Raw genomic sequence first — 13,825 nt, 5'->3', positions numbered from 1 at the left:
GTCCAGCTCTCAGCCGCATCGGGAACCCGTTTCCTGGGAGGCCTCGGAGGGGGGTTTGCATTCCTGAGAGCGTGTTCGGGAGGCAATGGCTCAGGGGACAGCTGCCGGCCAGGGTTTTCAAAGGCGGGAGGGATGGGAAAGCTTCCACTTCTTCAGCAGCCTCCAGATCCCCGAAGTTCCCGGGTTCCACAAGAAGCACCGCCCTCTTTCCCCAAGGGGCCCTAGTCACAGAGCGGGGATTTTATGACTGCGGGTGTTTTGTTTGTTTATTTGGGTTGTGGGCTGAATTTTTTTTCCCCCTTTGGAAACAATGTAGTTTTATTTCTTTTTTAAAAGTTGAATCTTTATTGTAATTTTTTCCATTATCATTCAGTCCCCTTATATCCCCCTCCCCTATGGCTGTGGGTTTTTCAACTAACCACCCAAACATGTCAGATGCTGACGTTGTCAAGGGGGCCAAGGGCACGCTTCTTCCTTCAGCTCCGATGAAAGGGCGGCGTCTGCAGCTCTCTGGCGGTCCCTCTCAGCTTGAACCCTGCCAGTCTGGGGACTCACCACATCCAACAATAATAACACCAATGGTAACAGCAACGGCAGCAGCTGCCGTTCCTCAGGCTCCTCCTGGGAACCGAGTGCCTTCCCAGGTTTTATGGGTGAACATCCCTTCTTTTACCTTAGGCATCGTCCCCTCTATTACGGAGCATTGCCAGGCCCACGTTACTGAGGGAAAAGTGGGCTCAGGGCTATGAGTGACCTCCTGTAAGGTCATGGATCTGGGCAGCAGTGGAGCCATCCCAAGCCAAAGCGGCGCTCCTAACCCCCGGGAAGAGGTGAGGTTTGAATTCAAACCAGCCTTTCCCTTCTTGTGCAATTCTCCTGGTTCCAAATTCCTTCCTTATGCCGAGCTGGATCTGCCCTTTGGGGCCCCAGGAACACATGAGCTCCCTTCTCCCCACCGCCCTTCAGAAATTTGGAAGCCACTCCGGGTCCACCCTAAATCTCCTCTTCCAGGCAAAACTGTGGTCATGCCATCAGCTTGTTCTCGGATCCCATGTTTTCCAGCCCTCACGGCCCAGTCTGTAAAGGTCCCTCTTAGAGGGGCCAGAGCCCTGGGTGCCAGTGAACTGGCTCAGACCGGAGGGCCGCCATCACCCTCGCTGGCGATCCCTCACTATGACAACCACAGGAGGAACATGATCCTAAGCAGGTCTGGTTACATGATTTGTGGGCCCAGTGCCAAATGAAAACACAAAACCCCTTGTTCAAAAGTTATTGAGAGTTTGGGTGTGGCTCACTGGACTGAGCGCCGGCCTGTGATCCGAGAGGTTGCTGGTTCGATTCCCGGTCACGGCACAGGCCTGGGTTTCGGGCCAGGTCCCTGGTTGAGGGCGCCTGTGAGAGGCAACGGTTTCACTCTTGCACAAGGATGTTTCTCTCCCTCTTCTCTATCTCCTTCCCTTCCCTTCTCTCTAAAAATAAATACATAAAATCTTTTTAAAAGTTATTAAGAGTTTCGGTGACAACAGCAGAGCATTACACTGAGCACAGGGACTTGTGGAGACTGCGGGCCGCCAGCCCCATCCCAAGCGCAGGGGGACTCACCACGGGGTGATCGAGGAAGGCGTGTCCAATCAAAGCCGGAGACACCTACCGTGTCACATCAGATCTCGATGGGGCGTGTCTATCGCCTCTATCGAACATCTCCGGGGCCAGCGCTTCACGGTAAATGGAACAATGACAGCAGCTCCTCGCCTCTCTGAGCTCTTCCCCTGGGCCAGGCACCCGCAGTACCTTTTTACACAGCACTTGTGGACTGTCACCCCGTGCCGTGCCCGGGAAACACTCACTTATTTCATCTTCCTAACCCCCTGGTTAGGGTAGGCGCTGTTACCCCACTCTACAGAGGGGAAAGGAGGTGCGGAGTAGTTGAGTGACTTGCCGTCACATAGCTAATAAGTGGTCTTGCCGTGACCTTTTGGGGTAAGTACTCAGAACACCATCACCTCCAGTTTTCAGAGAGGGTTCCTGAGGCTCGGGGAAGAGAGAACAACTGTAGTAAAGAGACTGCCCGTGGAGGCTTCCAATCCAGAACCAGACCGGTGCTGAGCCCAGGCCCGGAGCCCCTGCACGTCCAGCCTCTCCCAAAGACCCAGGCGGCCCTGACAAGGTAGTTCAGTTGGTTGGAGTGCGGTCCAGTACACCAAGGTTGCAGGTTCCATCCCGCATCGGGGCACATACAAGAGTCAACCAATAAATGAATGAATGCAAAAATAAGTGGAGCAAAAAAAAATTGATGTTCTCGTTCTCGCTCTCCCCCTTCCTCTCTCTCTAAACTCAATTAAAAAAACAAAGACGCAGGTTACATGCCTGTAGGGTGTTGAATTGCAACCCCCCCAATCCCCGCAAAAGATGCGTCCTAGTTCTAACCACCCCCCCCCCAGCACCTGTGCATGTGACCTTATTTGGAAATAGGGTCTGTATTAGTCAAGGTTCTCCAGAGAAACAGAACCAATGGGAGACAGAGGCAGAGGCAGAGGCAGAGGCAGGGAGGCGCGCGCACACACAGAGAAGTATTTTTTATGAAACCTGGCTCATGCGATCGCAGAGACTCAGCAGTCCCACGAGCTGCCGTTTGCAAGTGGAGTCCACCAAGTCAAATGCTCATCTCATCCAGAAATGCCCTCAGGAACACACCCAGAAACAACGTTTAATGTGGGCGCCCCGTGGCCCCTCAAACCAACGCAAAACATTAACCATCACAGGGTCTTTGCAGATGTAATTAGTTAAGGATCTCACAGTGAGATTCTCTTGGATTTAAGGTGCATTCTAAATCCAGGGACTGGTGTTTTTAGAAGAAGATGAGTCGCTGGCTGGTGTGGCTCAGTGGATTGAGTGCTGGCTTGTAAACCAAAAGGTCCCTGGTTCGATTCCCAGTCAGGGCACATGCGAGGGTTGTGGGCCAGGTCCCCAGTGGGAGGTGCATGAGAGGCAACCACACACTGATGTTTCTCTCCTCCTTTCTCCCTCCCTTCCCCTCTCTCTAAAATAAATAAATTATTTTTTTAAAAAAAGAAGAGGAAGGGGAGGGAGGGTCAGACAGACAAACGCAGAGGAAAAGGTCCTGCGGACTGGAGGGATGCAGCCAAGAGCCGCTAGAGGCCCCCCTGCAGAGAGCCCGGTGAGAGAGCCCCTGGGAGACTCCAGAAGGAACTGGGGGAGGGGCTCCTCTACCCTTCCCGGTTTTTCCAGGCCGTCTAATAACTAGATCGACATGAGACAGCTGAATGAGAGAAAGAGCCAAACTGAATCGAACACATATGCACGGGAACCCCGCATATACGAGAGGTTCAGAGACGGAACGTTAAAATGAGAATTATTCGGCACCTGCACTGAGGATAAGATGGCTTGGGGCTTCAGGACTGTCACTCACAGGACAACAGGAAGAGTAGATGTTCCGAAATTAAGTTTGCCCTGGTCCTGACTGGTGTGGCTCAGTCCTGCAAACCTGAAGGTCACTGGGCGTTCGACTCCCGGTCAGGTGCACGCCTGGGTGGCGGGTTCAGTCCCCGGGCCAGGCGTGTGTGAGAGGCAACTGCTGGACCTGTCTCTCTCACATCAGTGTTTCTCTCTCTCTTTCTCCCTTCCATCCCCTCCCTCTAGAAATAAATATGTAAAATCATTTTAAAAAATAGAACTAATTACCTTGCAACAGGATAAGAATTACAATGTGTGGGTACCAGGTGAGGAGACAAACATACAGTAGAAAGTGGGGGGGCCGTTTGCTGGGTCCCCCAGGAACGGGATTGGCTGATTGGAAGCTTAAACTGGACCAGCCCAGAATGTGAGCCCTGCCTGAGCCCCTGTAAGGGGGATCGCCGCAGCACAGGGAGAAACCCCTCCCCCATTTTCTGGTCCCACCACCGCCACAGCTGATTGGACAGCGGAGAGCCCCTGACGCAGGCAGCCAATGAGAGACTAGCCAACAGCCAATGAAATAAACGGCCGGGAAGACCTCCACCCGAACTAGGGCTCCCAGGTGTGCACGGAAGACACCCGGAGAGACAAGGGAAGGTGGGCGTGGGCGCAGGAGCCCAGACACTTTGCCGAGAGGTCGCTGAGCTCAGTGGCCCGAGGGGTCCCTGCGAGCAGCAGGAGCACTGCAAAGGACTTTGACAAACAAGTCCCTCCGTGCTTCTGCTTCGGTCCTGGCCACCTACATTCCCATGCTCCGCCCAGAAGGCTGCACCTTGTACCGGGAGCATCCTCACTGCGAGCCCCTCTGTCCTGAGACCCTCAGTGCAGCTCTGTCCTAGCAACACCAAAACAAACCAACGGACCCCCAGCCGGACCTCAGGTAGCATAGGTGTGCCACCTGCTCTACTGGACAGTGGGTCCATCCAAAGCCAAGGACCCCGGAAGGCCATTTCCAATCCTGCTTGTCTTTTTAGTACCATAGGGTAAGACACTTTATGAGCCAGCCGCTCAGTGCTTCCCTGCCGTTCCCCTCCGAACACCACCACCAGGAAGGCCTCCCTGCTCTCACCTTTCCCCAGGAGCCAGGTCCTCCCTGGCCCGCAGGAGCACAGTATTGACCCAGATGAGCCCCTTGCAGCAAGCAGCCCCCTCCTCCTCGCTGTTTGTTTCCCGCTAGGCCTTCTCTGGGCATGATCCTGGCCACGTGGAGCCATCTAAGGCCACCAGGGCCATGGGTGTGTCACTGTCCAGCAGGTTGCAGGCAGCCCTTGAGAGAAGAGACCATGCAGCCCACAGGGGAGGGCGCAGACCCTGGGGTTGAGCAGGCAACGTAAGCCCTGGCAACAGAAAACAGCCTCCTCCTACCGTCCGGACAGGACAGCTGAGCGACAGCTTCAGCTTGGTCTGGGGACACAAGCTGGGCAGTAAAACTGGTGATAAAATAGTAACTACTATATAACAAGATTAATCACCACGATAGCTCACTTCACCTGCCAGACACCGTGCCCAGAGCTTTACAAACACCAGCTCATTGTCTTCTTGTAATGATCCTAGGAGGTGGCCCTGTTATAACCCTCCCTTTAGGGACGAGGCAGTGGAAGTTCACGGGAGTGGAGTGACTCAAATCAATTTCTGTGCTGAACCGCAGCCCTGTATTCCGGCTGCTCACCCACGGCAAAAAGATGCTCCAGAGGGCCCAGGTGAGGGGCCGAGGCCCAGGGTGGGCTGTGCAGACCCACCAGGCTGACCTCCCAGGGGCTCTGGTTTCCAGGACGGTCCAGCTCAGAACTGCGGTCGAGTGCCACGTGCTCTGTAATCCACGGCTCAGCCCAGAGCCTCAGGCTGGGGGCTGGTGATCTGATCTGGAAGTTCTGAGCTTGGAGGCTGAGAAGGACCAGCTATGTCCCATGCTGTTCCCTCCTGCCCCCGACACAGGCTACAGTCAGGGACCCAGGCAGCCCAGTCTGACCACCCAGGGAGACCCTGACCATCCTACCTCATCATCGCACCACCCTCCCTCCCTAGGGGCAGCACAGTTTTTGGCTTCTGCATTGCACATTATCCTAAAGAAAAAAACCATGCTTCTTCCTCCTCGCCGGATGCCAAATTTGCACCCCTCTGTCCGTCATCCCCCAGCTCTGCACAATCAAGCCACACACCCGGAGCCGGCGAAAACAGCAGGCCTGCAACCAGAATGCCAGGGCGAGTCTCCATGGGAACCGAGGACAGGTGAGGCCCCAGAAGAGCCATTTCTGAAGGTCGCAGCATTACAGTGGGAGACCAGAGTGCCCAGCAGAAGTGCCTTGCGGGCTATGCGTTTATTCATTCCTTCAATCCCTGAACCATGAGTGCTAAGTGCCAGATGCCCTGGGTGCTGGAGACACAGGGCTCATGTCAGAGGTACCCCGACATTAGGAGTGGTTTGGAGCTCTCCATGAAGCAGACCTTGACCTGTGACCTCTCTCCAACCCAAGACAGCCCTGGCCCTCTCTCCCGCCTCTTACCCTGTCCCCAGGCGCCTCTGCCTGAGGTCATCAGCGATGACTTCAGCAATGTCACGCTGGAGGCCTCTGGCGGCTTGAGGGTCTTCAGGGCACTCCGGTCCTCCTCCCTCCCTCTGCGGCAGTGCCGTGACTCAGCAGGGCAGGCCTGGGCTGCGGTGAGACGCTCCACTTTTGTGCAATTGCTTTCCTCACTCCAACCACAAGGCCTGCGGGGGAGGGGGCCTCCTCTGCCTCTCAACCCCCCACAGGTCATAGTTCAGATGCCAGGCAGATAAAGATGCTCCCCTCTGCTGGGGTGAAGGCACCGACCCCAGTGACACCTCTGCCCTGCATCACTCGTCCCCTGCCCGTTTCTCCTCTTTTTCCTTTTCTCCAGCAAAGAAAGTGACCTCATAGCCAAATTTAACTGGGTAATAGTGATGGGACATATGATCTTTCCAAAGGGTGCCTGTATTTCTGGGGGAAAAAGAAAAAAACCCTGGTCACAGACCGTTCATTCTCTCATTCATTCATTCACTCATTCATTCATGCAGAGGCGGCAGAGCGGTTAAGAGCGTGGGTTCAGGAGTCGGACACCCTGTAGTTGCGTCCCAGCTCCGCCGATGGCTGCCTTGGCAACCGTGGACCGGTGACTTCCCATCCTGCCTCCGGTCCCTCACTAGGGCTGGGGTGAGGACTCCAGGGATGAGGCACCCAGGGTGCCCAGGGCAAGGTGACGATCAGCTGCAGTGCCCAGCGCACAGGGCTGGCACTTCCCTGGGGCCACTAGGGGGCTTCTGGGGGGTCTCGGGCAGGAGGGCAACCTGGTCAGGTCTCTAGCTGCTGGGGGTGGGGGACGGGGGTCAGAGGAGAGAGAAGGAGTGAGGAGGCTGATACTGTTGCCCAGATAAGAGGTGCAGGGCCTGAGAAAGGCTTGGAACGGAGAGGTGACAGGCCTCAGTGATGCGCCGGCCATTAGGTGCTAAAGCAAACAGAATGTAATAGAAGTCAGGGTCACGGTTCCCTCCGGGGAGGATGGGTATTGGCTGGGCTAGGACACGAGGGAACTTCCTGGGTGCTGAGGAATTTCTGTGTCTCTACCTGGGTGAGAGTTACAAGGGTGTCTACTCGGGTAAAAAAAAAAAATCATTGAGCTGTGCACTTAAGACTTGTGTATTTTACTTAAATAAGTTGTATCTCAATAAAGAAATAAAATCCAACACCCAGCTCCCTGACTTGCAGAGCTGAGTGGATGGGGCTGCCATTTGCTGCACTGGGAGCTTGGAAGAAATGACGACTTGGGGGGTGGGAATCAGGAATCCTGTTCTGTGCTGCTCCTATGCTGGGTGTTTCAGTTGATCCCAGTGTGCTCCCGGTATAAACGATGCCGAGATGAGCATCTCTGTGCCTTCTGAAAAAGTCCTAGGAGTGGAATTTCTGGATCGAAGTGTGTGAGCAAGTCTAAGATTTTTGATTCGCGTTGCTGACAAGGCCTTCTCGCCTAGCACTCCTGCCAGCGTTCGTTCGTTTGTCCGCTCACTCCTTCACTGAGGGCCCGCTCCGGGCCAGGCGCTGCCCCGAGTCCCGGTGGCAAACAAGACCGGAAGATCGCTGCCACTCCCCACGCTGGAGCTCCTGGTCTGGCAGGGGGGTGTGGGGGGCGGGGAGGCAGTGCAGGAGGAGGGACCCTCCTGTTCGGAGGGGTCTAGTCAACCCTGGAGGGGTGCACAGACTGAAAACGGCTGCCCACAACCTTGGCCTGAAACCACCCGTTTTAGTGGTTTGTCTTCTCTATCCAAAGAAAGACGCACTGGAGAGCTGGAGCTAACGCTGCTGTAGAGGGAAGTGCTCCAGTGGAGGGAAAAGCATGCCAGGAAAGGGAACAGAGTATGTGGAAGTTCTGCACGGAGGAGTACAGGACAGGCGAGCAGGGCCAGGCCAGAGGACTGAGCTTCATCCCAAGAGCGATGGGAACCACAGGAGGATGAGAAGCAGCCGAGGGATTTGGGTTTTGGAAAGATCACTCTGAAGGCAGTAGAAGGGGAGATGGGACTGTGGGTATGGGGGAGGGGTTGAAAGCCCACTAAGTAAGTTCAATGTTATTTATCTCGTCCAGGAAATTTGAGTGTAAATCCCCCAGACTCTCCACACGGGACTTAACAGCGGCTTATACACCGAAGAAGCTGAGGTTTGGTCAGTCAAAGCGAACGTGATCTCAGGTCCTATTCACAGAGGTTCTCCCTCCAGACACGGAGAGATGGCTGAAATACGTGATAATTTTTTTGTTATTGCTATGGTATCAATCCTGTCTTTTGTACAAACGAAAGCAAGTATCCACAAAAAGGGACAGCCCTATGCCTGGAAGGCAGAGCACCCAGCCCATGACAGTGTTCACACCTGGGAGAAGGACCCGAAAGTCACCTCCACTGAGTTTACGCACCTCTGGACGGGTGGGAAGTCCTGTCACAGGCTCATGCTTCCCGCCCCCCGGCCTTGCTTTAGCTTGCTGTTTAGAGGAGACAGAAGGGATGGAGGAGTAAGTTGACCGACACTGGGAGGCAGCAAGAGACAAATCTAGAGGGGAGGGCTTTCCATGGAAGCCTGGCCCAGTCTCCCCCACGGCCACCGGTACAAGGGGGGCGCACTAGCTGAGAGCCTCAGGGACATGCAGTCAGGTGTGACCCGGACCCTGGACTGGGCACAAATCCGCTGCAAAGGACAACTTGGGGGTCCCTGGAAGAGTCTCTTTTTAATAACTTTTAAAAATTGAATTTAGAGAGGTGGGGAGAGTGGGGGGAGAGAGAGAAACATGGATTTGTTGTCCCCTTGCTGATGCATTCGCTGGTTGATTCCTGTACGTGCCCGGACTGCGGCCTGAACCCGCAAAGTTCGAGTAGCTGGCCAACGCTCTAATCAATGGAGATACCCAGTCAGGGCTGGAAAAGTCTTAATAAAATCTTGTTTTAGATGAGCATTTTCTGAAATGGAAATAAGGAATGGAAACCACTGATTAAAGTAGGTCATAAAAACAGTGTATTTTGTTTTTCCCCCAAATGAAATGTCATTAAGATAATTAAATCAGCCTGTCCTAAGAACAATAAACGTTCTCCAATAAAACCACGGCCTCCCCTCATCCGGTGACGTCATCCGTGGGCGTATATCTCAGAACACGAAACCCTGACGTGAGCTGTGCGCGCGGTAAAGGTCCGGGTGAATCTTGGGCCCTTGGGCGCAGCGATGGTGTCTGGGTGGTGGGGCTGTGGAGTTTTTGTCTAGTGTTTGTTGTTTCTATTCTCCAAACTTCTTCATGCACATGTCCGGTTTCTTTTTTTCTTTTTCTTTTTTTTTTTTTTAAGAAAAATGTTTTAAAATACAAGCATTATGGGCACTTATTTTTCAAAACTCTTATATCAGAGGAAGTGATGGGGGTCGGCCCGAGGCTCCCAGCGCCCTGTTAGACCCTCCCCAGGTAGCTCAGGGCCCTGCAAACCTCTGTGAGGTTGGAGGCGCAGGGGTGCGCCCCAGGAAAACAGAACCCAGGCGGGGCGCTCGGGCAGAGAGGGGCGCCCCGGAGCCCTGCGCCCTGGCTTTGCCCGGGGGGCCGGTTGGGGGTGTCCTTTGCTCTTGGCTCTGGCCTTTCACCTGGGTTCCCCTTATGACCTGCCGGCCTGGCGCAGCCTGATTCCGCGTGTAGCAAAGGCGTGGGAGCCTCTGGCGGCTGGGGCCAGGGTCCCTGCCAGGGCGCTTCCCGGCGCTGCGGGAACTCGGGGCGCGATGGGCGACAGGACAGGGCCCGAGGTGCGACGCGAGGTGCGGGTAAAGCCGGTGCTTCAGCGTCTTGGCGCTCAGAGTCGCTAGCTTGGGTTCAAATCCCGGCTCCTCCACTCTGAAGTTGGAGGCCTGCGGGCCAAGTGTTTCGGGTCCCCAGACCTCAGGGTGCTCCGCTCTGTGGCGTCAGCTGCGCGCGCCCCTCTGTGGAACATGGGCTGCAGCCCCCGCGGGCCGGCCTTGCGAGGCTCGCAGGAGGGCCCAGTGCACGCAGCACTCCACGTGCAAGTCCTCATTCCGGTTCCGTCCAGAGTCCAGTTCCCCACGACAGGTAAGTGCAAGGCCTAATCCTTGATGAGCTCTTGGATGAAACGAAAAACAACTCTGAAGAACACCACGGGGACCACGGGGGAAATCTGAATGTGGACCATGTGATAGGTAGTATTACTGTATTGAAATTAAATTGGGTAAGATGGTGGTTTTGTGGTTTTGCTGGGGTTTCCTTGACCTTCGGACATACGTGACGTAGGGTCTGGGGTTGAAGTTTAATGACGTCTGCAAGGGCTTTCAAAGGGGTCAGGAAGAGAAAGAGGGGAGGAGGGGGACCCGACGGGAAACGCCCGCACTAGAGTGGGGTGTGGGAGGGGGGATGTTCCTGCAGCGCTTTCTGCTTTTCTGAAGGTTCAAAACATTTTTCCTCTCACAAGAAACTGTTATCGATTTTCTAAGAAGGAGAGTCTTGGGGCACGCCTCCCCCCCCCCCCCCCCCCCGCCCGGCCCCGCCTGGCTCACTCTCAGGTCCCCCAGACAAGGTTCTCTGGCCTGTGTTCAGCAGAGGCCCTGGGCTCACCTGGGAGCCTCTGGCGCTTCTCCACGCCGTTCCCAGGAACCTGCCACCAGCACCCTGTCAGTGCCCTCGTCCCCATCCCTGCTGGGCTGGGACAGCCTGGACAGGGGTTCGGGATCGCGAGAGTCTGGCCACTGCTGACCACTGTCCTCCAGCCTCCACCAGCTCAGCCTCTGTGCAAAGTCCCAGAGCAAAGGTCCACACTCTGACTCGCACGAGACGTAGCGCCCCCTAGTTTAGACCGACTTTACCCAGCCAGCTTCGTTTAGCCTACAGTCCTGCTCCTCCACATTTGGGGGGATGGTCACAGCGCCCTTTGCCGCTCTGTTACAACTGCTTGGGGCTTCTCCCATAAAACACACAAACACCCGCGCGCGCGCACACTTTGCATCAGGGAGCTGGCAGAAGCTGTGCCGCCCGTGCACTGGCCCTGGGTGAAGGTTTGATGGGCTAGACGGAGATGGGAAACCACCTGAATGCCGGTCACCTGCTAAATGAATAGACAACGATGCGGGCTGCCCTTGCAATGGAATACTATCGCTCAGCAGTAAGAAGAACTGTCTCAGATACATGCTGGGTCGTGGGCAGCCCGCAGAAGTATTATGCTCAGGAAAAGAAGCCGGACACAAGAGACCACATGCTGTCAGGCCTCTTTATAGGAAATGTTTATAGGAAAAGGCAGAGCCATAAAGACCGAAAGTAGATCAGGAGCTGTCTGCGGTGAGGACAGGAAGTTAGCGTGGAGTGTGTGCAAGAGGGGCCGTGGGGGGTGACGAAATGTTTGAAAACTGATTTATGTTTCTGGTTGCATAACTCTGTAAATTCATTTAAAATCACTAAATCGCACACATTAAAAGGCGAGCAATGTGATATGCAAGTGTGTCTCAATGATGTTATCTTTAATGTCATGGGGCTGGAACATGTTGACGAATATTTTTCCCCCCAAAGAGCTTTACGTTAGAAAGGCTAACCCACCTCTGGCGGACACACACACACAGCCCATAATCCACACCCACAAGATTTCCGCCTGCCCTTGTCTCCTTTGCTCAAATCCTCACTGCATATTTGTTTTGCCCAGACTGGGCGGTATGTCCCCAGGGGAGGGAGCGGCCTTGTCTCTCTGGCTCACACTGTCTGTCCTTGGACAGTGGAACAGGGAAGCTGCTCTCAAAATACTTGTCTAATGAGTGAAGGAAGGAAGGAATGGTGTCACTCCCTCTGCCTCTTCCCCTCCCCAGGTGGCAGGTTTCTAGCTGCTCCTTAATTTACATGGTATCAAATATCTAACCACTTTCCTTTCCTGCGGCTGGGTACCGAGGACTATCTGTACCCTGCAGGAGAGCATTAAACTGTTCAACTCATTCCTGTTTTGTTTTGTTTTTTAAGTCTTCATCCTAGAATATATTCATTGATTTTAGAGAGACAGGTGGGTGGGAGAGAGAGAGAGAAACATCAATAGGTTGCCTCCCTTATGCACCCTGACCTGGGATAGAACCTGCAACCTCGGCAAGTGTTCTGACCGGGGATCAAACCTGCAACCTTTTGGCGTACAGCACAGTGCTCCAACCAACTCAGCCACCTGGCTCCTGGTTGAAGCCTGGACCTTGCTCCCTGGAATTGCCTACTTGAGAGTGCTTTGGGCATTAGGGTCTAATGCTTCTACCATTTATCAAAGGCTACTGTGTGTCAGGGACACTGTGTGTACATAATCTAATTTAACCCTTGCAAGAGTTCTCTGGACTAGGCACTATTAGTATCTCTAGTTTGCAGATCAGAAAACTGAGGCCCAGAGAGGTTGAGACGTTGCCTGGCTGGTCACACAGTCCAGAAGCAGAGTCAGGGTGTGACTCTGGGCCTTTATGCCGAAGTCCAGGCACTTGAGACTAAACAGGAATCCTCCGCCGTTGTGCACACACAAAGGGTGTGCACGCCTCTGGGTGGCTCAGTGGAATGGTATCAGTCGGACGTGGGAACTGGAGTTTCCCTGAACCCCCTGATGACGTCGGTTTAATGCCTAAAAACTGCGTCTTAGGTAATTTTAAGGATCAGAAAACGGTACTTTATCAACACCTGTGACTGGTATTGCTAGTTCAACTAGGGTCCTTTTGTTACTTGGGCGCTGTTTTCTACCTAGACCTGCCTCTCACGCTCTCAAATGAATTCTCTGCCTCTGCTTCTCTCTTGCAAAATCGCCTCTTCCTCCGTTCAAGCTGCTGAAGCAATCCGGGCTCTCGATTTCTAGCGTGCTAGCGCCATCTAGTGGTCACATGTGGGAAGCACACCGGCCTACCTCTGAGGAGCATCGAGGCAAGGTTTGGGGAAATGAATGAATGCTTTCTAGACTTTCTCTCAGGACAAAAATACCCACACTCTCCAGGTTCCCAGAGGCCAGATTCTCCAGATGTTATCAAGGTACCTCTCTGGAGGCAATATTAACGCTTTTATTTAATTATAAACTATTTCATCAAAGGAAGTAACATAACACCCCAGATTAAATACACATTCCATTTCGCTGTATTTCCTTCAGCTCTCTGTATCTTTAGTAAAACCAAGGCTCCGAGCCCCATCCCCTTGGCTTTCCTCCCCTAGAGTCACCTCCATGCTGACGCTGGAGCGCATCAGTTCCTTGTCGTGTTTTGTTTTTACTTTACCCACAAATGTATCCACTAGCAATGTGTACCATTGTGTATTTTAATGTGTAAATAAATGGTGTCCTGTACATACCCTTTTGCTACTTTTATCTTTTTCACTCAACTCTGGTTCCTGAGATTTATAGACATTGATACACAGAGTTCAAGTGCACCCAATTCTTTCTTTCTTTTTTTTTTTTTTTCTTTTTGGTGCCCAAACAGGGACCTGAACTCAACTGCATCCTTTTTTATTTTTTGAATAATCTTTTTTTATTTTTAAGATTTTATTTATTTACTTTTAGAGCGAGGGGAAGGTAGGGAGAGAGAGGGAGAGAAGGGTTGATGTGCGAGAGATTGGTCGGTTGCCTCTCACATGCCCCCAGCTGGGGACCTGGCCTGCATCCCAGGCACACGCCCTGACTGGGAATCGAACAAGCAACCCTATGGTTAGCAGGCTGGCACTCAGTCCACTGAGCCACACCAGCCAGGGCAAGTGCATCCATTTTTATCTGCTATATAATATTCCGTTGCAGGACTAGATTGTTTACCCATTTCTCTAGTGACACAAAATTAGAGGCCCTTGCCATAAATGGGTTGCAGGTGGGAAGATGACACTGGACAGG

At 53.6% G+C, this 13,825-nt stretch overlaps 1 protein-coding gene across 2 annotated transcripts in view; it reads right to left on the bottom strand.

Annotated features, from left to right (window-relative positions):
• LOC112306542 (torsin-1A) overlaps positions 1-13,825 on the bottom strand; it is a 47,710-nt gene that overhangs the window by 9,841 nt on the left and 24,044 nt on the right. Inside the window, exon 5 of one of the 2 annotated variants that reach the window (XM_053919703.2) lies at positions 8,757-8,935. The exons of the other annotated variant lie outside the window; for it this stretch is intronic. Within the exon in view, the coding sequence (XP_053775678.1) occupies positions 8,871-8,935 (65 nt within the window). The 3' untranslated portion in view covers positions 8,757-8,870. Of the gene's footprint in view, positions 1-8,756; positions 8,936-13,825 lie in introns of those variants that run through there. 2 annotated transcript variants of the gene reach the window in all.

Source organism: Desmodus rotundus, chromosome 1, assembly GCF_022682495.2.
Source record: "Desmodus rotundus isolate HL8 chromosome 1, HLdesRot8A.1, whole genome shotgun sequence".
In the NCBI taxonomy this organism is placed as follows: domain Eukaryota; kingdom Metazoa; phylum Chordata; class Mammalia; order Chiroptera; family Phyllostomidae; genus Desmodus; species Desmodus rotundus.
The sequence above is the reverse complement of the archived record's forward strand: the minus strand, read 5'-3'. Positions and strand labels throughout refer to the sequence as shown.